Source organism: Indicator indicator, chromosome 36, assembly GCF_027791375.1.
Source record: "Indicator indicator isolate 239-I01 chromosome 36, UM_Iind_1.1, whole genome shotgun sequence".
In the NCBI taxonomy this organism is placed as follows: Eukaryota; Metazoa; Chordata; class Aves; order Piciformes; family Indicatoridae; genus Indicator; species Indicator indicator.
In genome coordinates, this window is record NC_072045.1 from 1,275,110 (window position 1) to 1,301,835 (window position 26,726).

At 53.1% G+C, this 26,726-nt stretch overlaps 1 protein-coding gene across 1 annotated transcript; it reads left to right on the top strand.

Moving 5' to 3' along the window:
- The first annotated feature begins 951 nt into the window (after positions 1-951).
- On the top strand, positions 952-15,997 carry LOC128978275 (excitatory amino acid transporter 5-like). The gene is made up of 11 exons (XM_054396085.1): positions 952-1,128; positions 3,293-3,372; positions 6,051-6,263; positions 6,997-7,039; positions 7,803-8,025; positions 11,131-11,230; positions 11,428-11,661; positions 12,485-12,679; positions 13,302-13,436; positions 15,668-15,767; positions 15,863-15,997. The coding sequence occupies exons 1-11, from the start codon at positions 952-954 to the stop codon at positions 15,995-15,997; spliced, it is 1,635 nt and encodes a 544-aa protein (XP_054252060.1).
- The last annotated feature ends 10,729 nt before the right edge of the window (positions 15,998-26,726 follow it).

The following is a 26,726-nucleotide window of genomic DNA, read 5'->3' on the forward strand; positions in this document are numbered from 1 at the left end:
GTGAGGTCTCTGAGTGTGTGGGGAGGTGGCAGCGGGGGGTGGGGGGAGGGGGGGGTCAGAGGCATCCTCAGCTCAAACCTTCTCTGTGGCTTTGTTCTATGTAAAATCTGGCAATGGTTTGAGAGGCTTCCATGGTCTTATTTGTGAGGGGGGCAGTGTATTAAAACATGGGCTGGAGAGGCTTTAACTGGGAGAGGTTTTAGTGTCCTTCCCCACTGCCAGAGCATCCTCAGCCTGGGAGCAGCACCCCCCATCCTTCAGCTGTCTTCTGCCCCACTCAAACCCCAGCCCCAGCCAGAGTCCAGCTGGGCACAGAAATCCTCTAAAATAGACAGGAATCATTTCCCAGGTGTCCCAGCAGCATCCTGGGCCTCAGGGCAGCTTCCCAGCAGAGCTGGAGGAGGGTTTGGGTCTGCTGGGGCAGGCACTGCTGTGGGTACAGTTGGCACCCTGGGTCAGCACCCTCGGCTAATGTTGTGTAGATGCCCACTGGAGATTCTTGCACGACTGGGGAAGAGGCTTCCTCTGCCAGCTCTGCCCTCACAAAGCCCTGCCAGGAGTGGGGTGGGAAGGAGGGGCACTGAGCCAGCAGGGCCAAAAACCCCATAACAGCCTCCAGGGACAGGAGCCAGATCCTTTGAGCTCAGGATCTATGGTGGGGAGGGAGTTCTGGGCCTGAGTCCCTGCTGCTGCCCCTGGGGGAGGGATAACCTGTGAGGGTTTGGCAGCAGCTGGCAAGATGCCAAGCCCAGATTAACCACTTTCAGACGTCACTTTCTGTTATGGGAAAGACTCCTGAATAGCCCTGCAGCTTCTGCTCCCTGGGATTAGCTGCCAGGGCATGCTCAGCTCCAGCTGAGGGCAGGGGTCCAATGGCTTGGCAGTGCCCAGTGCGATGAGCAGAGCTGGGAGCTGCTCCAAGGGGCATCGCCTTGGCAGCTGAGGACGACCATGTGGGAGCAAGTCAGGAGAGCTGTGCTGAGCTCTCTGTCCACCACCTCCCTGCGCCTCTGGAAGTGGCTGAGAGCCTTCTGGTGCAAGAATGGCCTCCTGACGCTCTCCATGCTGTCGGTGGCCACTGGCTGCACTCTGGGGTTCCTGTTGCGGGCACTGGAGCTGACGGAGCTGGTGAGCCTGGCTGGGGTGGGAGCCAGGGGGTGGAGTGGGCAGTTGGGGCAGCTGGCCCTGGGTGCCAGCAGGACATCACCAAAATGGCCCCAGGCAGGCACAGCCCCAAAAGCAAAGACTCCTGCGCCCAACCCACACCTCTCAGGGCAGCTGTCTCCCTGTGGCTTTTCTGGGGTTTTCTGACCAAAAATCTGCCAGTGAATGCCAAAGCTGCAGGACAAATCCTGCCTCCCTCCACCGGGTCCCCCAAATCCTGCTGACTCCACTGGGAATGGGGCCTTCTGGCATAGACCTTGTGGGACCGCAGAGACTCCAGGGGGGATGGGATGGGAAAAGGAGGAGGGGATGCTCAGCTGCCGGGTGCTCGGTAACAGGCTTCCCCTAGCACAAACAGCAGCGCCGGGAGCCAAGGGATGAACTCCTCCTGTCCCTTCCCAGAGGCTGTGCAGGTGCTCAGCCAAAGCACTTCGCACTCTCTGGAGAAGGCTCAGCCAGTGAGCACCAGGCTGGAGCAGGCTCTGGGAGGCTTCCAGGGGTCCCCTTCCTCTGAGGACCCTTGGGGACAAATGCACTGGAGAGGATGCCCCTGAGCAGTGCTTTCCCTCCGTGCTCTTTCGGAGCGCGGCGCTGTTAGAGCCGCCGCTGGGCTCCAGGTGGCTGTGCTGCCTGCGGTCTCCTGGCTGGGGCTCAGCTCTGATCCTCGGCGCGCAGGCTGAGCCTGGCAGCGAGGACGCTGCTTCGGCAGAGCTCAGCTGGGGCTGGAGCAGCCCCGTGTCATCCACTGGGATTTATCCAAGGCTTGTCACTTCAATTACGGCCCTCGGCATCACCGCCCGCGGGATGATCCTTACTTAATGGAGCCTGGGGGCAAGCTCCCTGCCCGCGCGCAGCCCCGCGTAGCCGGCAGCCGCCCTGGGCTTCCGGCCGGTAGAGCCTGGGGACAAGAGCTCCTCACGCTGCCATGCACCGAGTTGCCTGTTGCCACAGCCCTCCACTTTGTCCCCGGGGGCCGCGTCCCCTCCTTAGACTTCTGACCCAAAACCTGCAGCTGAGGGGCTGGAGGAGCAGCTGGTCCCTGGTTTCCTGCCTGCAGTGGTGGAGGTGGAGCGGCATGAAGCTGAGAAACCCTCTAACAAAAGAGACTTTGCTTAAACCTGCTGCTTCTCCTTGCACTGAGCTAGATGGATCATGGCTCTGCTCATCCTGAGTTCCCCCAGGGAAATCAGCCACTTTTAGGTCCCATGGGGAGAGCAGCATGGAGCCTTTGTTCTGCTTGACTTGGCATCCCTCAAATGCTGGATGCTCAAATGTTGGATGCTTTCGAGTAACCAAAAGTACCTGTTTGGGACACTCACCTGACACCCCTGCAGTGGCAGAGTGAAAGACTGGGGGGCAGGGACAGAGGGATGGATAGGTGGAGGCATGTAAGGGACTCAGCAACCAGAAGGATGGTGAATGGAGAGATGGATATGGAGGGATGGATGGTTGGTGGAGGAAGGGATGGATGGGTGCTGGGATGGAGGGATGTTGGCCCAGGTGGCTGCTGGTCTCGCAGACCCCTCACTTTTCCCTTGGTCATGGCTGTGAGATCCAGGCCTTGAGGACCTCTCTTCAGGCAGCCCTTCCCTACACCCTTGTGAGAAATGTGGATGCCACAGGGTGGAAACTTCCCTTGGTCCATCGTGAGGCTGCCCCACAGTTCGGCTGGACATTTGGGCTGTCCCTGAGCTCTGCTTTGCCATTTGCAGGCACCAAGCAGCTCCACCTTTTGCTGCTGCCCCAAGGCTGCACACACAGCTTTGGGACACATTTGTCCATGCAGCTGAGACTCTGCTCCCCAGGAGGTCCTAGCAGCAGGAGCATGAGAACCATTCCCTAGAGGGCGTTGGACCCAGGGATGTTTTTGGGAGGGGACCAGGCCCTCTCTAGTTCACAGCCAGGTTTCCCATATGGCCAGGATCTCCCATCCCCAATCCAGCTCTTGGTAAGGCACAGCCTGAGGAAGAGTATCCTGGGTGCCACGAGGGACAGCTGCTGGCTGGGAGCTGAGCTCAGAGCTGGGCCTGCTTGGGAGAAAGGCAAATTTCCCAGACTTAAGCCCTTAACTGTGGTCAGTGCCCAGCCCTTGGCTCTCACCTGATCAGTGCCTCTGCCACACCTGCAGGAGAAGCAGTACTTTTCCTTTCCTGGAGAGCTCCTCATGAGGATGTTGAAGATGCTGATCCTGCCCTTGATCACCTCCAGGTAAGACTCCCATCTTCTGCTTCTAAAGTAGCATCTCTCCATCATGTTGAGCTTGCCCCATGATCCCCAGTTGAGGAGATCACCCCAAAACTGCATGGGATGAGAATAACCTAATCCCAAAGCAGCCAGCAACCAAGCAGCATCCCCTGGCTTGGTGTCCCTCAAACCCCACAGTTCCCCAGCAGAAGCCTGGGAATTATCCTCACATGCATCTGGTAAACACCTGCACCATGATCAGACACCGGGGCTGGGCTGTTTCCCTTCTTTGTGGGCCCAGCCAGCTGGCAATGCCAGGACCATCTATGGCTGGTTGATGATGGGCAGCTGTTTAAATTTAAAGCAAATGTCCTTATTTTAGAGGGGTTTGAGAAAGCTCAGGTAGGAACCCAGAGCAGCCCTCCATGTGGTGCCTGTTTGCAGATCCCGCTTGCATCTGCCTCTCCAGATCCAAAAATAAGGAGCAGAGTCACACTGGAGCCTGAGCAAAGTCTTGAGAAGCTGGCTTGGATTGACACCTTTTAAAAAACTGCTGGCAGATGCTCACTAGAAAGCCCCAAAGGCTCTGCTCCCTGGGGGCTGTGGTGTGCTGGGGCTGGTTTGGAAGCAGTGTGGTCTCTGTCCTGGTCATGCTTGGCCTGTTATCAGCCCTTGCAGAGCTGCTTTCTTTTCCTCTCCAGTATTTCACACCCCCTCCCAGATGTGCTGTCTGGGTTGTCCTTTTGCTGTTGGAGTGCTCTCCACAGCTCCATGGGGCTGGGTCACCCCACAGCTGCTCTCCAGGGCTGCAAAGGGCTCCCAGGACTTTTCTTGCACATTGAACTGAAGAAGGCTTTTGTCTCATGTAATGACAAAATCATGATGTGACACCTTCCCCCTGTGCACCACCCCAGAGGGAACCAGGAGTGCTCTGAGGATGGATTTGTCCAGGTTGGGGCATCAGCCCAAATCTCCTGTTGGAAAGTGTCTCACCTCAGCATTGCTTCTGTGGCCACCCTGGAGCTTCCAAGAGTCTCTCCCCTTCTGGGAATCTGTGGGCTGGCCACGACCTCAACCACCCATCCCTGGCGTCCAAGCAGGCATCAATGCTTGCAGCCTCTGTCTCCATCACATCACACCCAAGGGCTGTCAGGCTGCTGCTGAACACCACTGCAGGCTTGGCCAGGGCTGTGCAGGGCCCCGGGGGGCGCTGGAGCAGTTGAAGAGCAGCACCCAGGAGCTCAGGGTGGGTCCTTGTGCACAGAGCAAGCAGCAGCCCCCAAATGCTCTCACAAGTGGCAGCAGCAGCTCTCAGCAGCTCCCAGCCTCTGCTGCCTTCTCTATTTTTAGTTCAGTTTTGTTAAGAAGTAGCTTATGAGCTGCTGCTTGGGAGTGCTGACATGTAGGTGATGTCCCAGAGCAGGGCCTGTCCCCACCAGGGTTCTCTAAGCTTTGCTTCATCTTACTTCACTGTTCACAGGGAGAGCAGCAGCAGAGCTGTCCTGGTCTGAGCATGCCTGGCCAGCACTAATCCCCTGCAGCTGCTCACTCATCCCTGCCCACCTCTGCTAGGATGGGAAGGAGAAAACCCAACAAAAGGTGCCAAGGACTAGGCAAGTCTCAGCCACCAGTCGTGGTCCTGGGGAGAAGGCAGAGTCGACTTGGGGAAAGAAAACCCATTTTATTTAAACAAAACTGGCAGCAGTTTGCAACCAAATCAGAGCAGGGCAGTGAGGAACAGGAACCAATCTTCTCCCACTCCTCCCTCTCCAGGCCCAGCTCTCCTCTCTCTGCCTCCTCCCCTCCAGTGCTGCAGGGAGCTGGGGAGTTGCAGACAGTCCCAGTCCATTCCATGCTGTTTCTGCTGCTGCTGCTTCCTCCTCAGGAGAGAAACGGCTCACAATCCTCCCCTGCTGCAGTGTGACCTTCCAACAGGTGATTGTCCTCCACCAGCTTCTCCAACCAGCCTGGGGCTCTTCTGAAAGCTGTGGTCCTCCCAGCAATGCTTGAGCAGGGGCCCCCCTCAAGCCACAGCCTTCTGGAGCAGCCACTGCTCTGCTGTGGGCTATAGATGGAATTCTGCCCCATCACTCATCTCCATGGGCCACAGGTCCTCATCCTGCCACACCACCCAAGGCTGAAGGGAATGGCTGCTCCAGCCTCCCCCTTTCTTGCTCACTGACTTCAGAGTTAATATGATTGACTCTGCCATGTCCACTGCCCCAGCCCAAACCAATCTACCCAGCAGGCTTTTCCTTGATTGCAAAGCTGGGTCTGACCTCTCACAGGAGCCACACCAGCAGCCTCCTCCCCCTCTAACAAAACCTCACCTGACACAAACCCAACACAACAGGGCCCAAGGATGTAAGAGCAAAGCCTCACTCCCAAAGGAGAGCAGCAGCAGCTCTTCACCAGCAAAGCACACTGAGAACATTTACTGCTTATCCCTTGGAGAACACATGGCCAGGTCTTGAGAAGGTGCTCAGAGAGATGTCTCTTGCCCTTCACAGCTCAGCTTAGGCTACCACAAGCCCATCCTGGGTGTGAGATGCTGTGGGCACAGGCACATGGATGTGCAGGAGCTCAGCGATGCCCTGAAGTGTTGGTTAAAAAGCCTCCAAGGAAACTTCTCCCTCCTGCAGACTTTGGCTCTTAGGTGCAGCTCTGGCAGCAGACACTGACCACAACCTTTTCTGTTGCAGCCTCATGTCTGGGTTGGCCACCATGGACTCCAAGGCCTGTGGGAAGATGGGGGTGATCACCATCACCTACTACCTGTGGACAACCTTCATGGCAGTGACCATTGGCATCATCCTGGTGGTCAGCATCCACCCTGGTGCAGCTGCCCAGAAGGATGACTACTCTGTGAGCAAAGTGGTGCTGAGCTCTGCTGATGCACTACTGGATTTAATCAGGTATGTCACAGGATCTCAGGAGGAGCCAAGTTTAGGATGGCCTTTCACAAACAGGATCTTCATGCAAGTAACTGAGGTCCTGGGAGGTGCTGAGGCCTCAAGGGAAACAGGAGAACCTTTGGCCATGCTGAGCAGGCACCAGCACCCTAGACTCAGCAACATGGAGTTCATTGCTCCCCACACTGTCACCACTGCTGCTCTCTGCCCAGAGTCAGCTGCACAGAGAGGTGCAGCAGTGGGGAACAGATTTAAATTCCCTGTGGAGCTCCCAGGTTCTCTCCCTGTGGCCCCAGCCATGGCAAGTGGAGCCCTGCACCTCCTTGGGCTTTGCAGGGTAAACGAACCCAGGGCTGCACTAAAGCAGTGGATGGAGGTTACCTGGGGAGGTGGCACAGCAGGGACCCAGGGCTGGGGCAGAATCTCACTTTCTAGAGGTGTCTGACCAGCTAGGCAAGCCTCTGAGCAGCCTGCTCCAGCCTTGCAGGTGCTCCTGCCCCGAGCAGGGGGCTGCAGATGTGCAGCCCAGACTCTAGCTCCTAGGTGTCAGTCTAGGTGTGCTTTGCTGTCCTGCCCTCCGCTCAGCTCCCAGCCTGTGTTCACCCTCAGCTTGCACAGGGGACGTGGAGCTGTTGGCTGTAATGGTTTTCCTCTTGGCCTTGTGACCTCCAGAGGAGCTTCCCAGGCTGCTCCCTGTGTTCTCAGGATGCACATTAACCCCACTGCTCTTTTACAGGAATATGTTCCCTTCTAACCTGATTGAGGCCTCATTCCAGCAGGTGAGTTCACCCAGATCCACCACCTGGGGTGGTTCTCAGCTCCAGATGCTGCTCTCCCTGGCTGCGAGCTCTTCCCCAACCACAGCATGGACATGTGACCCTTCCCCCAGCCTCCTGTCCCACCCTGCCTGCTCCCATGCTTTCTACTCACCCCAGGGCAGGCCCCCAAAGGCAGGAGGGAGTTGGTGGTGGCACAGGGACACCCCTGCCTGCCCTCTGCCCAGGGGCTGCCACACAGAAGCAGCACAATGCCTCTTCCCTCAGACCTCACTATGGTGCTGTCGCTCTCAGTCCCTTGGGGTTCTGGGAGCAGAGGCTGAGGAGCAAAGGTTGACACTGAGGAGGAAAGGTTGATAGAAAGGTTGGGGTGGATAAAAGGGGGAGACTGAGGAGAAACCAGGGAGGTTTGAGGGAAGAAAGGAAGATGACTGAGCTGAGGGCATTGGGAAAACAGCTGTAAAGCCCCCAGAAGGAGATGTGGGGTGAAGAGGCCTCTCCATGGCCCAGTGCTGTGCTGGGGCCCTGCACAGTGCCATGGATGCTCCCCAAGAGTGCAGCCTCACTCGGGGGTGGCTCTGCTGAGGTCTGCAGGGAGATCTCTATGCCCATTTCTTGCTTCCTTTTAGACCTTTTTACTGCTTGCACAACAAACTTTTGGACCCCAGGACCACCTGGCCCAGTGATGGCTTTGCCCCTGTGTTCAGGGCAGGATGGAGTCTGTTGCCAACAGGACACTGACCTCCCTGCTTTGCTTTTGCTGCAGTACCGAACTGTGCTTGTCCCGGTGGTGAAGTCCCCTGGCTCCCCCAGGATCCCAGGGAAGTCTCTCAGCTTCATTTACTTTGCCCCTGATGATGAACACCCTGAGATTCACCACCCTGTGCTCCTCGAGCTGACGCCGTCCCCAGAGATGACCTACAGGACCCTGCCAGGGACCAGCAACGAGATGAATGTCCTGGGCATCGTCATCTTCTCAGCAACCATAGGTACCTGCTCCAGACACAAGGGACCTGTGCCATGGCCTGGCCCAGCCCCTGGGGCTCAGCAGCAGCTCTGGCCCAGGGTGCAGCTGCTGTGGCCTTGCGCTGTGCACTGAGGGATGCTGAGGGACAAAGTCATTTTAGCTCTAACTGCTCAAGTCCCTGGGGAACCAGGCACAGCAGGGAGCTCCTACGAACACAGTACCATCTATAATGAAGGTTTAGGACACCAAGGAGCCTGTTTCCTCCCCAGGTTCAACTTATGAACCTTCACAGCCCAAGCAGGGTTCCAGAGGGTTTCCAAATTGCCACAGAAGCTGCAGGGTCTTCTTTGTGAGGTCTGCTGAAGCAAGCTGTAACTTCTGCAGAGGCCACCTGGGACACAGCTTGTTATAAAGGGTCCAGAGCCTTTACTCTGGCAATGTTCCTGAGCAGGCAGCAAGTGAAGGCTGGGTCAGACTTAGTGCCTGCCACAAATGAGTAGAAATTCCCAGCAGGAGTTTCTGAAGGTGAGGAAACCAGCACTGCCCAGTTGGGAAGCCTGCACTGCCCAGCTGGCAATCCTGCCCAGGCAAGGTGCTCAGCAGCAGCTTCAGGAAGGAAGGAGCAAGGGCTGGATGGAGAAAACATGCAAGAGATGAGGAGGAAGAAGATTTAAGAGGGAGAAAGTGAGGGAAGGAGGAACTTGGAGCTGACTCAGTGTAAGATAGAAGGGCACTGGGCACAAGGCTGAGGGAGAAAGGAAGAGAGGAATCAGGAGGGAAAGGAGTAGGAGGCGATGAGATGAGCATGGGGCCAGGATTACAGGAGATTAAAAGGTGAGGGCAAGGAGCTTGAACTTAGTGTATAAGGAACCAAAAAGCCAATTAGAGGATTTGAGGGGTGGAAGCAGTGCAGCCAGCAGAGTGCTGGACAGACCAGAGCACTGAGACCAAGGCAGAGTAAGCAGTCTTAAGGGCTATGATAAAGTGAGAGCCACAGTGAGACTGGGCAGGGACAGACTAAGGATCCTTACAGGCAAGAGATGTCTGTGGCAGACTCCTGCCCAGTGACTAACCACACCTGCACACTCAGGCTGTAAGTTCTCCATGTGACAGTGACACATAGCCAAGGCAGTGGTCTCCTGGGATGCTTATAGAACAGTGTGGCCAGGCCAAGGGAGGGTCTCCTCCCCCTCTACTCTACGTTGCTGAGACCACATCTGGAGTATTGTGTCCAGTTCTGGGCTCCCCAGTTCAAGAGGGACAGGAAATGATTAGAGAGGGTCCAACAAAGGCTGTGAGGATGATGAAGGGCCTGGAAAAATCTGTGTGATAGCTGAGAGCCCTGGGGCTGCTTAGTCTGGAGAAGAGAAGGCTGAGAGGAGATCTTATCAATGTCAATAAGTATCTGAGGGGTCGGTGTCAAGAAGAGGCCAGGCTGGGTCAGGCTCTTTTTGGTGGTGTCCTGTGACAGGACAAGGGGCAGTGGCCACAAACTGGAACCCAGGAGGTTCCACCTCAGCATGAAAGAGAAACATCTTTGGTGTGAGGGTGCTAGAGCCCTGGAGCAGGCTGCCCAGAGAGGTTGTGGAGTCTCCTTCTCTGAAGACTTTCCAGACCCACCTGGAAGTGTTCCTGTGTGAGCTGCCCTGGGTGACCCTGCTCTGGCAGGGGGATTGGACTCCATGATCTCCAGAGGTCCCTTCCAACCCCCACCAATCTATGACTGTATGATCCCAAGCTCTTGCTCACAGGACATGTGCCCTGCTCCAGGCCAGCCAGAAGCTGCTTTTCTCTTCTGTGATTACCACCCTGCTAGCGTGGGAGTGAGGATCAGCACTGAGTGAGGACACAGCAGATCCCCAGGGCCAGCCCAGCCACCCAGCTGCACTCTCTAGGCTGTGCATGGGATGGATCAGAGCTCCAGGAAACTGCAGACTAGCACCAAGGGTTGGGCAGCATGGAAAAGGACATTAGAACACCTGCAGCAAGCTTTTCCTGGTGGGAGAGGTTGAGCTAACAGGGTCCGTCTGGCAGAGAACAGGAGGGACAGGGAAGGCCAGCAGGGAACAGCTTGCTGGGGAAAACAAGGATCAGCTCCTCCCTGCAGCAAGGCAGGTGAGGCCAGGTAGAGGGCAGCTGAGATACGGGCAAAGGATATTTGTGTCCAATACTAAAATGAAGCAGTTCGTGGAACTGAGAGCAATGTCCCTGCAATTCCTGTGGCTACCTGGAGTGGCTTTGCTGTGGATGGAGCCCACACAGCTCCCACAGCTCCAGAGATCTCCTCGCTGCCACTGAGCATCTGCAGTCACCTCTGTAGCTTTTAAAATCCAGAGAAGGGCAGAGATTTAAAGCCACTGGAAGTGAGCTGTGCATTTGCTAGGGCTACCTTTGCTAAGGCAGTTGTCTGTAGGACCCCAGGAGATGGATTTATTTCAGACCAGCTGCTACGGTCACCAAATACCAGAAGAGTATCCATAGAGTTGAGATTTAAAGATGCCAGGGCTGGTCTCATTTCTGAGGATGCTGGCAAAGGTGACCCTATCTCATCTCTCTTCTGAGCAAGCCTAGAGATCCAACTACCTGCCAAGGCTCTTCAGGAGTCCTCAGTCCTGAAAACTAAAAAGGGTGAGAGGGATGAAACAAGATCCTGACTCTATTCTTCTTTTCCAAGCTACAGCAGACACTTGTACAGCGCCTCAGGAGTCACTCCAGCTAATGGGGTGACAGCTAAAGGGCATGCAGGGAGCTGGAAACCAGATGGGCAACCACTGAAAGACTTGTTCTGGGTTTTGCTTAATGTGTGTCTGGAAAGCCTCTGCACCAGTGAAAGCAACAGGATTTAGCACTGACCAGACCAGAAAACACCACAACCCCCTAACCAAATTTCCATTTCTGCTTAGTATTCCTCCAAGAGAAGGTCAGACTAGAATTAAATTAACAAACCAGCAAAATAAACCCCAGAGGTGAGGGGAGGCTTACATCACCCATGTGGAAATCTGTACCGAGCAGGACCTGCTGCGAGTTTGCTCCATGAGAGCTATTCTGTGGCCACCAGAGCCTCGAGATGCTGGGCACAGCACCCAGGGTCCTGCTGAGTAACACAAACCACTGTGCTTGGCTGCAGGACTGCTGCTGGGGAAGATGGGCGAGCGAGGAGCCCCTCTGGTCAACGTCTGCCAGTGCCTGAACGAGGCAGTCATGAAAATTGTCTCCATGGCAGTTTGGTAAATCTTTTGATTGATTCTGTGATTTGCCTACCTGCTGCCTAAGGTTGGCACACGTTGGGCACAGGTTGCCCAATACCTATTGTGAGTTATTTTTGTTGGGCTGTTTCAGGTGGCACCCAGCACTGCAGTGACTCCTGCGGTGCCTCAGTGCCTGCTGCAGCCTCACAGATTATTTTCATGCTTGCTCTTGACAGGTACTTCCCGTTTGGCATTGTGTTTCTCATTGCTGGCAAGATCCTGGAGATGGAAGATCCATCAGTGATCGGGCAGAAGCTGGGACTCTATGCCGTCACGGTGGTGTCAGGGCTGGCCATCCATGGGCTCTTTATCTTGCCTCTGCTGTTTGTGCTCATCACCAAGAAAAATCCCTTTGCTTTCATTCAGGGGATACTGCAGGCCCTGCTGATCGCCTTAGCCACATCTTCCAGGTTCGGAAACAAGGCTCAGGGAGGGAGCTGTGGCTGTGTGCAGGGCCAGGCAAGCCATGGCAGCACAGGTACCATTCAGACAAGCATTAGGCTCCAGTGTGGTTTGAAGTGAGATCACTTCCACTTTCCCTTATTAGTAGGATGCTTGGTACTGCCCTGGCCCTCAGCAGGATAAGCCTCAGTTCCTTCTGCAGACCCCATCAGCTCATGTTGCTCTTCTGTTTGCCCCCTCCTGGGGTTCTCCCAGAGAAAGCAGCAGTGTCTGCTTAGCTGCTGCCAGTAGCTCTCTCCCAGAGAGCTCCAGACAGGGCTGTGTTGGTGCTTTACAAACCAGTGTGGGGTTAGGATCCTGGGTTATAACTGAAAACATCAAAAGCTCTTCTGAACACTTTACTGAAACCCTTAAATCAACTCCCATGTCTGCCAGGCTCCTGCAGGGAATAGTGTCATCTGCTTTGGAAGATTTTATAGTTGTAGGTCACTTTAGGAACTCCTGTGTCCCTGCTGGAGAATGGGCAGACTAAAACTTTTGCTTAGAAGACATCTGAGGAGGCAAAAGGCTTTTCTAGCCTCCCTAGTGTTGCTTTTTCACACAATCCCAATAGAGCCATTTGGGATTGTGCCTCTCTCCCCCAGTGCCTCAGCTGCAGTCTCTTTTGCCTCATCTCTGAACTATTCCAGGTGTGCTTGGCCAAGGCTCTGAGCAATCTGCTCTAGCTGAAGATGTCTCTGCTCACTGCAGTGGGGTTGGGTTAGACGGCCTTGAAACGTCCCTTCCAGCCCAAAGCAGTCTGCAATGATTCTCTGATTTCTTGTTCTGCAGCTCAGCAACCCTGCCCATCACTCTGAAGTGTCTCCTGGAAAACAACGGCATAGACAGACGTGTGGCACGCTTTGTCCTGCCTGTTGGTGCCACCATCAACATGGATGGCACTGCACTCTACGAGGCAGTCGCTGCCATCTTCATTGCCCAGGTCAATGAATACGACTTGGATTTGGGACAAATCATAACTATAAGGTAAAGGCTTCTGTGCAGCAGCTGAATGATTTCTTTATTGTGTTTCTAGACATTTTAACAGCCTCTCACTCTTTGGTGACAACATCTCACACTTGGGTCGAGATCTTGCTACTGCAGAGTGAATTTTGCTGCAAGGTAGAGGAGCAGGCAAAGGAGCAGTGTGAGCTAGCCCCTGTGCTCTGCAGAGGGACCCCTGGGACTCTGCACCCAGAGAGTTTGCTGCACAGTCAAAGGCTCTGCCCCTAGGTAAAAGCCAGACTGTGACACCACAGCCAGAGCGGGTCAACACCTGCAGTGCAGATCAGACCCTGAGCACAGAAGGGTTTGTGCAGGTGTGATTTACTCCTCTTCAGGAACGGAATAGCTTCATAAGCAAGGAAGCAAAGCACCTATCTAGATAAAAATAAGTGCAGTTGCAAATATTCAGCAACTTTATGCAGGGGCTGCCCACCCTGAGATGCAGAGGGACTAAGAATTACCTGCTGCAAGCCCTCAGCTTGGGTGTGCACAGGCAGGAGCTCAGGAGAGCATCAGGAAGCAGGAAGGTGGATGAAGCCAGATCCATTCCATCCAGGAATAACTTCCTGTGCCATGCAAACTCCCTCCTTGCTTTCTTCTGCAGCATAACAGCAACAGCAGCCAGCATCGGGGCGGCCGGGATCCCCCAGTCCGGGCTGGTCACCATGGTCATCGTGCTGACCTCCGTGGGGCTGCCGACCGACGACATCACCCTCATCATCGCCATCGACTGGGCTCTGTGAGTGCTCTCCAGAGGAACAGGCAGGGCCCAGTGCCAGTCCGTGGTGATGTATCTGAAGCATCTCTGACAGGGGCAAACAGAGGTTGAGATATCCCAGAAGAAGCCCAGGAGCTAAGTGCAAGGCTCTTCATTTTCCTCGTTTGCCTGACATAGCCCTGGGCCACAGGGAAGCAGCCTCTGCAAAGTGCCTGACTGGAGGCACTGCTGTTCCAAGGAGCTCATCACTGCCCCGTGCCTCTCTGAGGGGAGACCTCATTGAGCTCCCTGCAGGGAGGTTGGAGTGAGGAGGGGGCAGCCTCTGCTCCTTGGTGGCAAGGGACAGGACAAGAACAAATGGTTCCAAGCTGCACCAGGGGAGGCTCAGGGAATATTTCTGCACTGGAGGGGTTCTCAGACATTGGAAGAGGCTGCCCAGGGCAGTGCTGGAGTCACCATCCCTGGGGGTGTTCAAGCAGCCTCTGGACCTAGTGCTTAGGGACACGGTTTAGTGCTGACCCTGCAGTGCTGGGCTGAGGGTTGGACTGGATGAGCTTGGAGGTCTCTTCCAACTGGATGTATTCTGTGGTTCTGTGATTCAGGACTGCACATGGCAGAGTGGGGATCACAACCAACCACTCCCTCATGCAAGGCCCTCAGTTTGAAATGCCAAATTCTGCCCAAATTCCTATCTGATTGTAAACCAGCTTAACTGGAGGTCTCAAACAAGTTGCAACCTCTACCTCTCTGATCCATCCACCTACTTCTACTTCTAAAAGAAGAAAAAGTTGCTGCTTGCTTCCACAGTGAGAGGCAGGAAAGGAGGAAAGCTGGTGTGCAGTATTCATGAAGCATCACTGTGCAAAGCTACTGGTTAAAGTACTCCCTAGAAGTACCTCAAGCCCTAAGCTGCTCCAAGCTGTCCAATCTGTGAACAAAGAGGGACAGAAGTGGTGGCTGGCACACAGCTGTTCTGGTGGAATATTATCCCTGGAAGAGGAACAAGGGTGGTGAGGCAGGGTGGAAGGTATCTGGTTCCTCACAGACGGAAATGAAAATTAGCCAGAATGATAGTAACAAGACAAGAGAGCAGCAAAAGGGGTGGAAATATGCAACTGATCAGGGCAAAAAGCAAAAATCTCCAGAGGAAGAAAAAAACCCAAAGTAGTCAGAGAAACCAATAATAAATCATAAAGCACTGGCAATGATTTGCAGCATGTGCTCATCCAGTTTGCTGCTTCTGGTTCTGAAGCATCAGTGTCCTCACAGTTAAAAAGGAGAAAAGAGAAAGAGGTCACCTCAAAGCAGTACCAAGGTAAAGTGCAGCTTGGGGTCACCTCAAAGCAGTACCAAGGTAAAGTGCAGCTTGGGGTCACCTCAAAGCAGTACCAAGGTAAAGTGCAGCTTGGGTACACACCAAATCAAAGCAGAAAGTTAGCTGGTTTGTGAACACACCCAACAAAAACCTTCTTGCATTTGAGAAGCAACTGATCTCTCAAACCCATCTGGCACCAGAGTTGGAGGCTTACTGCAGTCAGCTCTGCGCACTGAGAAGACAGTGACACAAAAGCAGCTCCAGCAGCCTCACAGTGCTGGGCTCACACAGACTCTGCATGTTCCATTTTCTGAAAGAGCAGTGTTGGACTTATCTTTGCAGCCCAGAAAGCCAACCAGATCCTGGGCTGCATCAAGAGAAGCGTGGCCAGCAGGACAAGGATGAGACTCCACCTGCAGCACTGTGTCCAGATCTGGAGCCTCTATTACAGCAAAGATCTAGAGGGGCTGGAAGGTGTCCAGAGCAGGGCCACAAGGATGAGCAGAGGGCTGGAGCTCCGAGGAGACCTTATTGTGGCCTTCCAGTATCTGAAGGGGGCTACAAGAAAGCTGGGGAGGGACTTTTTAGTCAAGTAGTCATAGGACTGGGGGGGAATGGAGCAAAACTAGAAGTGGGGAGATTCAGATTGGATGTTCTTCCCCATGAGTGTAGTGAGATACTGGAAGAGGTTGCCCAGGGAGGTGATGGAAGCCTCATCCCTGGAGGTTTTTAAGGCCAGGCTGGATGTGGCTCAGAGCAACCTGATCTGGTGTGAGGTGTCCCTGCCCATGGCAGGGGGTTGGAACTGGATGAGCCTTGAGGTCCCTTCCAGCCACTGCCAAAACCAGCAGCAGAGCCACTAGGGACAGAGGCTGACATGTTTCAAAGCCTTAGAAGGCCCCCACCAACTGCACCCTCATGGCTTTCTCTTGCCTAGGGATCGATTCCGGACTATGACCAATGTCCTTGGAGATGCTCTGGCTGCTGGCATCGTAGCCCACGTCTGCAAGAAGGACTTTGCCCCTAAGCCCCCCAAGGTGAGTAGAGCCTGTCTGGGGGAGCAGGGGTACACAGGGGCTGGTGACCATGCTCAGACAGCTGTGCTCACCTCAAGCATTTTTCCTTTTTGCAGCAAGATCCAGTAAGCCACACAGAGAACTGTCCTGCAGAGAGCTCCCAGGTGCACCCCAGAGACAACGTGATTGAGATGATCGAGGAGACTCTGCTTGAGCGGACTGGGGTTCATTACAACATCTGCCAGGTGTAGATCAGCCCCTTCCTGCTCCCAGGAAAAGGATCTTGGTGCTTACCACTGACACAGTGAATGTTAGCTACAGATGCTCTGCAAGATGAAGGCCTTACCTGGCACAGAAGGTGGGAAAATCCCCTCTGTCCTTTGAGGACCAAAGGACCTTCCAACAAGCACCCAACAGCAAAGCTCTGCTGCCGAGGAGAAAGGAGAAGCTCCTCCTTGCAGATGGCTGCAGCGGGGAGCTTGCTGCCCCAATGCTCTGAGGCAGCAGGGACTGGAAGGTTTTATGCCTCACCTGTTTTCAAGCCCCACTCTTTTTGAAGGTTAGGAGGTGAGCAGATACGAGACAGCTGGAACTGGACTGGGAGAGAAGGCAGCAGATGGGACCAAAATCTGACACTGTAGCCCTGCAGCCCTTACCTGATGGCCACTGCCCTCTGGAAAGGTTTCATTTAACATAGAGATTTTCTGAAGTCATTACTTTCTTTGTTACCAGGTTCTCATCTAAAAACTGAGATTATGTGAATTTCTGTCTGGAGCTTGAAACCCAAGTTGGCTGTAAATGGATTTGCAGCCCCTGCACAGCTGCCTGCAGTGCTCCACGCCCTTCCCCACAGCAGGATTCACTCAAGCAGTGGTGCAGGGCAGCTGCACAGGAGGGTTTGTGAGCTGTTCTCCCACACTGAAATGAACTGAGCAGGCCCAGCTACAACCACACTGATTTTCCCAGCTGAGGACCTGTCCCTAATTCAAATTCCAATTACAGCCTTAACATCCAGGCTGCCCAGAGCAGCCTTCTCCACAAAAGCCTTTTATGCCAACTCACGTTGCTGAATTAATCTCTCTCTCAAATTGCTCCCTCCCCTTCTCCCTCTTGCTTTGTCTCTACTGCCACAGCATTCAGGCTCATGGCAGCAGCTCCAGCTTCCACTAACATCACTTAACTGTTCTCCAACTGCACACAAAGAAAACATTTCCTGTGCATAATCCTTCATGCTGGAGTGAGGGGCTTTGAAGTATTTTCTAGTTTAAAAGAAACATTAATTCCACTTTTGCCAAATGGAAAGCAGAAGTTACTGACTATCATAACCCAGCTTGGCACAGAAACCAGCAGTCTTCTCCCTGACAGCTTCAAAAAGCTTTCAAAGAATCAGGATCCCCTCAAGGTCAGCTTGAGGTACTGCTGTTACCTTTGGTCTTTCTTACCCTCTCCCCTCAGCTGAGCAGTTGTTGAGTACCTCCCTAGGCATTACTGCTCAACTGCTCTGCACCAGGAGCAGTTCTGTCATTTGCAAAAAGAAAAATGATCACATTCAAGGCCAGAAATCTCTGCAGCATCCCAGTGGCCCTCCCGACATCATCTACCATCAGCTGCCTGTATCACACTGCAGTTTAGCACCACTGTCTCTTCAGTGTTTTGCAACTCAGTGGCCACAGGCTGTTGTTCTTCCAGACCCAGACCCCACACTGGGAGATTCTGGTGAACGCTGGGGAGGCTCCAAGCAGCTCCCGGACATGGGGCAGAGACCCCTTGCTCCTGCACAGCCCCCAAACTAGAGATGGAGAAATGGATGCTTCTGAAGCACATTGTTCCAAGGTAGCCATTTAAACCAGGCAAGTTCAATAGGGCAGTTTAACAGCCCTGCTCAGATGCCTGCTTTACAGGGCAGGAAGTGGTGCCTGGAAGCAACCATCTCCCTTGCTGATTTCCCATGGGGACCAAAAGGTAGCCAAGGTGAATCCCACTTTTCATAGGGATGACCTCTGGACATTACAAGACAGGATCCTGACCCTGCAATGAAAGCAAACTGAATGTCCCCAGCAGAGGTGGGGATGCAGGATGAGCCTCTGTGCAGTTCCTCACATAAGAGGCCTCTACCTTCTGTAGAGCACCCACACCCCCCACCTCCAAATGCTGCAGGCCTACAGACACACAGAATAGAGCATCCTCAAGCTCCTTGCAGAACTGTTACTGACAAAACTGAGCTGGTGCTCAGGAGCAAACCTGGAGCTGGTGAAGCAAACAACTCTGTGCAGGAGTTGTGCAGTTGTCTTACCAGGAGCACTCCTGGTGCCTGGTGAGAGCTAAGGTTTGATCTGTGACATCAGCAGCAAGGAGATTGTTCTGTTCATTAGAAGTGTCCTGCCATGGACACACCTTCTGATAAAGGGTTAAGCACTCTGAGCCCTGAGCACTCAGATCTGGGCGGTAATCACTTTGCTTCTCTACCAGGATAAACAAGAGGAAAAAAACAAATAATAATTCTGAATGTCTGTTTGTGGTCCAGCAAAAACCAAAGCCATCATTACTGATGTGAAAGAGTCCAAGGTAAGGACAATCCTTCTGCTCCAGCACTGCAAACGCTGCACAGAGGCAGCAGTTCAATACCTTTTAACAGGAAAAAGCAAGAGTGGAAAAGTTAAAGTAGATTTACTAAATGCTCAAGTTCAGTGGCTGGTAAAGTATCCACTGCCCAGCTGACATCCTTGGGGTGGCACCATCCCAGCCCCACCAAGGAAGAACATTTACACCCAGCAGCAGAGAACAACAGCCTTGAGTGCCAGAACTAAAAAAGCAGGCAGGCACCCACCCAAGGCCAGAACATCAGCACAACCTCATGGCTGGGCACAGAGAATGAAAGCCTAGCAGTGGGTGAGGGACACAGGATTTCCAGAAGAGATTTCTACAAGTCAAGAGAGCAGCACAAAGTTTCTGGGCCCCACCTGAAGTAGTTTTATTCTGTCCTGATTATATTCAGGAGCACCATGACTGGAGGGAGGCAGTGATGTGTGCTCCACAGCAGGCAAACCAAAGCATCTTGCTCAGCAGACTGAAAATTACCAATCCTCCCCACTCCTCCAACCCCCCCTGCCCCCCCCCTAAAAAAAAAAAAAAGGTCAGGTAGGATTCAGTGCTACTGACTGATGTGCTGCACCTCCATGGCACGTTAGACTGCTCCAGATACCTGGAAGAACAAAACAAAATGCCTCTCTCCATTTATGAGAGCATGAACCCCTTCCTGCTGCGTTTCCCTGCAACTGGAGATGTATAGCACACACTGTACACACTCTGAGCTCTGCTGTACAGGGCTCCAAACAGAATTTCTCCCATGGAAATCTTTTCCTCCCAAGCGTAAGCTGCTCAGCTGACACAGGGATACAGGTGCCCCAGGTCATGGCTTGGGTCCATAATCCTATAATAAATTCAGAGAGAAGCTGGGAAAAGGAACCTGGCTATTAAGGCTCCACTGAGGAAAACAGAAAGTCAGACAGCTGCTTCCAAAAGCTAAAATCCCTGTCAAAAATATTCATCGGTCTTGTGGTCATTGAACAAAAGCTGAAGCAGCCCTTAGCTCTGTGGCACCTCCCAAATCCTGGCAGAAAATCCACCAGTTTGGCTGTGCTTTGGGAATGCCACGTCACCCGGGGCTTGGGGAATTTGGGGACGTGACTCACCACAAACCGAAGCTTAAAGGAGCCTGCAGCAGATTGAGCCCTGGGCTGGAAAGGAAGCTTCACCCAAGAGACACCAGGCCAGGATCAAGCTGCCCTGACCTCAAAGAGCAGGTTCATTTCCATGCTGCTAGAGGTCTCCCAAAGCATGAATGGTTTCTACAGATCAGAAGCTATAAAAGTGATGCTTTTTGATCACGGACTTCCACTTTGATGTATCTCTCGAGGGTGTGCAAATGGAGGGAGCAGAGCAGCACACGAAAGGCACAGGCAGCAGAGAGCGCTGTGACCTTCCCTTCGCTCACGGCAAGATGCACCTCGGGTTGCGGTTACTGAAACTGAAGAGAGCAGAACTCAGTGCAGCAGCGCCTGGCAAACTAAGATCAAAGCAATAGACGTGAAACCAGCCCCAGACTCCCTATCTGAAACGAAAACATGGAACTTTCAAATCACTCTGAGCAGGGTTTCTAGAAGAACTCTCTGAACATGCCACTCCACGAGGTTTGAAAGTCTTTATTTCATCTGTGAAACACCAGGTTCCTCTGTCCAGCTTCCCAGAGGAGCCCCAAGCAGCACCTATGCCTTAGCTACCTCCTTCTTACCCCTTCTATACTTCCCTCAGCAGCAGAAGCCCAGACTAAAGTCTCCTTTAAGCAGGAAATGCCTCCCTAGGGAACATGTGCTGGGAGTCCTCGGGGTTTGCCTCCTCCTTTCTGATTCCCTGGACACATTTATTTCCTTGAGGAATTTCTGGGTTTATCTGCTAACAACTGGCAACACTTCACTCTGGACTGCAGGCAGCTGCTTCTCAGCACCACTCAGCAGTTCCCTTGCACTGTAGCTCAGCAGCTCCTACAGAAGATGCAGCAAAAGCCACTCCAGGGTGTGGCAGTGTTGCTGCTTGGAGCATCCTCTGCAAACTGCTTCCCAAGGGCTCCTACCTACTTCAGAAACTCTTCATGCCGTGGCCAAACACATCTGGAACTGCGCTGAGCACCCAAATTTATGTCTGGATAGGAAATCACCATGAGAACAAGGCAGCCCTGAGCAGAACACAGGACAGAGATGTCTCATGGACATCAGCTTGGGTCTGGACAGGCCTGGGCACTGTGCTGCCCCTCATTGTCTGACACTCTCCAGGTGCACGAGGAGGGAGCTCTACCCTCTGGGTAGGATGCTCCACAATCCGTGCAGGAGGCCGCTGGTCTGGTGCCAGTGCAGCTGTGCTGCCATCTGGCTGTGCAGCACACACTTACCTTTGCCCTCCAGATGGTGCACGTCTCATTTCAACCACACGCATCCTGTGGTCAGCAGTCAGAGACAAGCACCTCCGTGAGCAGTGAGCCTCCTGCATTTTAGCAGATGAGTTTCTTCTGAAGTCTCTTACTGGTGGGCTTGGTGTTAAGATTTTTAATGGCTTGAGTCCATAGGATGGGTCCCACTCTACCTCACAGGTCTGAGCAGAGAGATCTTTACAATGTTGAACCTTCAGACTCTGAGGACCAGATTTTGGCTTTGGAGACACAAAGCACCCAGACTATAGCTTGACACAGACAGGAAAGAACAGGGCTGAAACATTGCACCCAACCCCAAACTTGCCGTTTCACTTACCTTGCTATCTCACCTCAGAGATCTTTCACTCACTCTCCTTCCTTGAGCAGAACCACAACCAAATGGATCTTTGGTCATTCTCCTCCTGGTTGCCCTTTCAATACTCCTGAATTCTTCAATCTCTGCAAAGCATTACCTTAGCCATGTTCTGGGTGACAGCAGCAACGTGACCCCCATCTTCAGAAAGCTGTCTTAGCTTTAGGCATCTTAACTCCATTTTGCTGACTGCTCTCTAAATGCCAAACTTCAAACAGTTAAATGCTGAATGGAGACTGACAGGCACCTGTTGGGGTGGGGCCAGAGGGCCACAAAAATGAACCAAGGGCAGAAAGTTCTCTGCTGTGAGGCCAGGATGAGAATTGGACTTGTTCAGCCTCAAGAAGAGAAGGCTCCAGGGCAACCTTTTGGTGGGAACTTTTGGGTACTTCAAATGCCCATCAGAAAGCTGGGGACAGACTTTTTAGCAGGGCCTGATGGGGGCACAACTAGAGGTGATGGTGTGGAACTAAGAGGGAGATTCAGCCTAGAGAGAAGGAAATTCTTTATGCTGAGGGTGGTGAGACCCTGGTACAGGTTGCCCAGAGGTGGGAGCTACCCCATGGCTGGCACCATTCCAGGTCAGGTTGTTTGGGGCTCTGAGCAGCCTGCTCTAGTTGCAGGTGTCCCTGCAGGCTGTCGGGGTCGGACTGGATGAGGTTTAAAGGTCCCTTCCCACCCAAACCTGTCTGACTCCATAAATGCTCTTTGCACCTGTGCCCTGGCAGACAGCTCCAGCCAGGCTGAATTTTTCACAGTTCCCAATGCCACCAAGCCTCTGGTCCTGACCTCTGTTAGTTTCTCCTGCTCACACCCTGGTGAGTCTTCCCAAGAGCATACCTGCACCCAGTCATCTATTGGCCAGTTATTAGCTGCTCTTTAAGATGCTTTCTTCCAACCTGAGCACCAGCCTGCACTTCCTACACATGAAGTCTGAAGCAGGACATAAAACATCAATCCTCATCCTTTGCTACCTTGTTTGTAACTAGAGTTACAAAAGCAGAGATTTCTGTACTCATTCACATCCTCACTTTTTCAACCAGGTACCAAAAACACAGGCAGGGTACTGGTGTTTGTCTACCTGGAGACCTCAGTAGTGTCACCTTCTGAATCTGCAATCACAAACCTCCCTCTCCCCTTTCAAGTCATGATCCAGCAAAAGCAGCAGCTCAGTGAGCAGGAGCCAAGTGAAGCCTCACACAGTGACTTGGGTAGGCAGCAGACAGCAGACCCAAGCAGCTGAGTCACACTATCAGGGCTGAACACCAACCACCATCTCTCCCAGCAGCTGGAATGCAGCATTTGCAGCTTCCCAACTCTTGCCTCACCAAGCGCCAGATGAAATGTACAGAGAAATACGCAGCGCCCCCAAAAAGAGGCAGATACAAAGGTCCAGAGAAAGACACAAGAACCAAAATAAGCAGACACAAACCAAACAGGTGTTCTCCACATTCCTCCATCCTTCCCCAAAGCAAACAGTTCTTCACCCAAGTCCCAACAGAAGAGCTGCTGTCCCAGGATCTTGTCTTTTCTCACCTCCCAGCACAGGAGCAGAAGCTCTGGGCTGCTGATTCTCTCTTCAGCACACCTACACATGGAGCATCATCAGCAGTGGTGAGACCAGCATGGCTGAGCTGCAGCCCACTGCTCTCCATCCCAGGAGACAGGAAAAACAGGGAAGGAGCATTTGCTGCCCCTGCCTGCAGAAGGCCTGAGCTGAGAACAGGATGCCCATGGGTTAGGGCTTAGCAGCCTGGGGATAACCTTCAACAAGCTTCCCTTCAACTGCTCGCTACTCCAGGGACCTGCTACTACATGAAGTAAAACCTTAAGTTCAAAGCACTACAGAGAATGCAACTATCAACCCCAGGCTATCACAGGAAGGTTGGGGAGGGAGGGTGGGGAGGGGATGAATTATAACATCTAATGAGTCAGGAGACGGGAAAAACACCAGGAGCAGCAGGAAGCTTGTCCTGTGCTATGTCAGGAAACTGTGGTGGGAAATGTGAAGTTAAGATGGTAAGAGCCTGGAATACTGTGTCCAGTTTTGGGTTCCCCAGCTCAAGAGAGACAGAAATCTGCTGGAGAGAGTCCAGTGGAGGCCAAGAGGATGATGAAGAAACTGAAACATCTCTGCTGTAACAAAAAGACTGAGAGCCCTGGAGCTGGTTAGTCTGGAGAGCGGATATGATCAATGCCTATAAACATAAGGGGTGGGAGGGCAGGATGAAGGGGCCAGGCTCTCTTTAGTGGTGCCCAGTGACAGGACAAGGGGCAATGGACACAAACTTGAACCCAAACTTGAGGTTCCACCTCAACATAAGAAGAAACTTCTTTGGTGTGAGGGTGCTGGAGGCCTGGAGCAGGCTGCCCAGAGAGGTTGTGGAGTCTCCTCTGAAGACTTTCAGAACCTGTCTGGATGTGTTCCTGTGTGACCTGTCCTGGGTGACCCTGCTCTGGCAGGGGGGTTGGATTGGTTGACCTCTGGACGTCCCTTCCAACCATTCTGTGATTACTTTAGTATTCAAACTCCTTGGTGTAAGAGCCCCAAAGCACATCTTCAGTCAATCCCTTGCACAGCAGTTAGCTGACTCAAACACTGAACCTCCTCATTTATTGAAGTTTTTGAGAAGGGAATTCAAAGTGATGGAAAGTTAAGAAACCAAACCAAAACCCAACCCAAGCCCTCCAGCAGCAGGCTGTGACCAAGTGCTCAGCAGTTCAGTTCTGCAAGCTGACAAGTTCTGCCTTTCCCCCCTCACAAGGATCTGTTCCTACCTTAGATTCTTCCTTCATCTGCATGGGTTCCAGTTTCAATACAAATGCTGAACACTACCCCAGTTCTTAAGCCTTCTGCTCTGCTGCCCTGGCTTTCCAAACTACAGCATCAACTTCTGATGAGAAAGGTTCCTAATGAAGATGGGAGGAATGCATGCAGGCAGTCTGAGTCCTCAGAGCCATGCCAAACTCTGACCATCCCTTCTTGGAACAGCAATCCAAAGAGCAGACCTTGGCTCTGGCTGAAGGTCTGCATTCTTGAAGAGTTTCTCTCCACTCTTTCTAGGGTGATAAGGTGCAGCTCACTGAGGGACTTGCATGGCTCAGCATTTACAGTTCTGTAGAAAAGATTTCTGATTTAAAAAGAGAACCAAGGAATGCCCCAGAGCTGGACTGACAACTACCACTCAGCACCCTAACACACAGAGATGAACTGTGGTAAATCCTCAGACTGAAATAATCCAACAGCAATCCTTTGGGTCACAGGCAGAGGGCAAGCATACCACCAGCAATGAACTGGAATGGCTCAAGAGGTCTGCAGCCACTTCCAAACCCACTGAGAACATCTGCTGCTGCCTATGCAACAGCCACCCAACTGCAGCTGCTCTGAACCAGGTTGGGGACAGGCAACATCAGCCTCCAAGTACCCAAAGAGAACATCCTGCTTTGGAATGGAGAACCCAGGCATGGGAGCCTCTACTGCCAGCAGTGGCACAGGCAGAGCCCCCTGGGGATGAGCAGGTCTTGGGCTGCATGAGCCAGTGCTGAGGCTCCCTGGCAGTGCACACAGGAAGAAGCTCCTTCAGCCAAGGCAGTCTGTGTGTTCCTCACCAGACAGAGCCTCCAGCTGGCTTTAACCTGCAGATGTTTGTTCCCATCCTTTACCTGTCCCCTCAGCAGTGCTGGCAGCCACATCCCTCTGTGACTGCAGGGAACACAGATCCAGGAACTCCGCAGCCACTGCAGAGGCCTTGCAGTTGAGTCCTACGAACAGTTTATCAGCACAGAGAAGCTGAGAGTTGAGAGCTGGTACAAGATGATGCAGATGGCAACATTTATAGGAAGACCATCACCTAAAACAGTATCCAGCACTCACCTCTGGAGTCTTGTCTCCAGTTCCTGTTGGTTTGGGGTTTTTTAGGACCTCAATATCTAAATTCCTTTTGTAATACAAACAAAAACCCCAAACATTTTTGAAGCCACATCATCCTTTTCCTGTTGAGCTTTCCCACAGAGATGAGTGCTGAGACCATGAAGCAGAGCTGCTATAAGGAAGTCCTCATGCAGCTGCTTCCAGTGAAGAGCAGGAGCTGGACAGGCTTCAGCTGGCAGCACAGCTCCAGCACTGGCCAGCAGCTGAGCTGGTCCCACTCCAGCACCTGTGCTAGAGAGCTCAAGCACTCTGGGCAAACCCCTTTCACCCTTGCTCTCAGTAGGGTGTCACAACTCTTTTCCTCCTTTGGATGGTGCACCAAAAGTTTGCTTAGGGACAGATGCTGACCTTCCTCACTAGGCAAAGTGGTGCAATGGCTCAGATCTCCCACTCCAACAGTTCCCCAGCCCCACCCAGAGCACAGCCAGCAGCACTCCTGCAGAAACCTTCCCAGTGTTTACCACCCAGCAGCCATGGCACCGCCACGGAGTTACTCATCGCAGGAGTGTTTCACACATTGTCAGACTCCCTAACCTCGCCAACAGAAGTCCGCCCTTCCCCCTGCTTGCTCTTCCCTGTGCAGAGTTTGCAGGACTCCCTCAGCTAAACCCAGAACTTGAGCTAACAAAGGAGCTGGGAAATCTGATCCTGTGCAGTGGGCACTGGAGCTGCTCTAAGGGCAGCATCTGTGATGTGAAGGTGCAGAGGGCACGTTCAGGGCAAGCATTCCTTCAGCAAGGCCTCTGGCAGCCCAACAGCACAGGAGCGTCACACACTGGCTGGCTTAGGGTGCTGGACATGGAGACAAGAGAAATGCACAAAGCTTCCAAACAAGACTCCCACCTTGTTGCTGCCTTTGAGATCTGCTGTGTTTGAGTAACACAGGCTGGAAATCTGGGCAGCCAGAAGGCTCCCAGGGAACTACTACAGCACTGGAGCCTTTGCTGCCCAGGATCAAACCACTGGTGCATGCCTGTGACGTGGCTGAGTGATCGAACAAGTCACAAACTTCCACTTGCCTTCTGCAGAAAGCACTTAAGACACTTGGCAAGGCCTGAGTGTGCTTTATCTAAGGCAGCACAAGCAGCCAGGACCTCTCCTGGAATCCAGTGCCAGGGGTGTGGGAGTGGGGCCTGGCAGTGCAGCTCAGGCAGTGGTGCTGTGCCAGGGCATATGCAGTTGGTCACTGCCAGCTCACTAAAACCAGTCCTTCTCCAGGCTGAATTGGCTTCCTTCCTCCAATCCTGCAGCAAGAAAGGGTTACAGCATTAAGACCATGAAGCATGGCAAAAACAGAGAGGGAGGAACCCAGCAAGTGTGACTTACACCATAATGAAAGGGATGTCAGAAGCCACTGACTCCCAGAGGAGGGGCAGCATTTTGCCCAGATGGAGAAGTGTTGGAAGTGCTCCTTGAGGAGCAGTGATATGGTGCACTCCAGGAGCACTGCTGAGGAGCACCCAGAGGCAGCACACAGGCATGGGGCCAGCTGCAAACTCCAGAAAGCTTTGGCTGTCAAATGTTTGCCTGGCATCAGATGAATTTTCTGAGGCTACCACACCTCTGTCCCACCAGCACCTGCATCTCAGGTACAAACTCCAGAAAGCTTTGGCTGTCAAATGTTTGCCTGGCATCAGATGAATTTTCTGAGGCTACCACACCTCTGTCCCACCAGCACCTGCATCTCAGGTGGTGGAAGCTTCACAGGACCTT

Coding starts and splice junctions, on each gene's coding strand:
- LOC128978275 (XM_054396085.1), top strand. CDS start 952: ATGTGGGAGCAAGTCAGGAGAGCTGTGCTGAGCTCTCTGTCCACCACC. Junction 11,662..12,484: donor GCCTTAGCCACATCTTCCAG/GTTCGGAAACAA, acceptor CTTGTTCTGCAG/CTCAGCAACCCTGCCCATCA. Junction 15,768..15,862: donor TTGCCCCTAAGCCCCCCAAG/GTGAGTAGAGCC, acceptor TCCTTTTTGCAG/CAAGATCCAGTAAGCCACAC.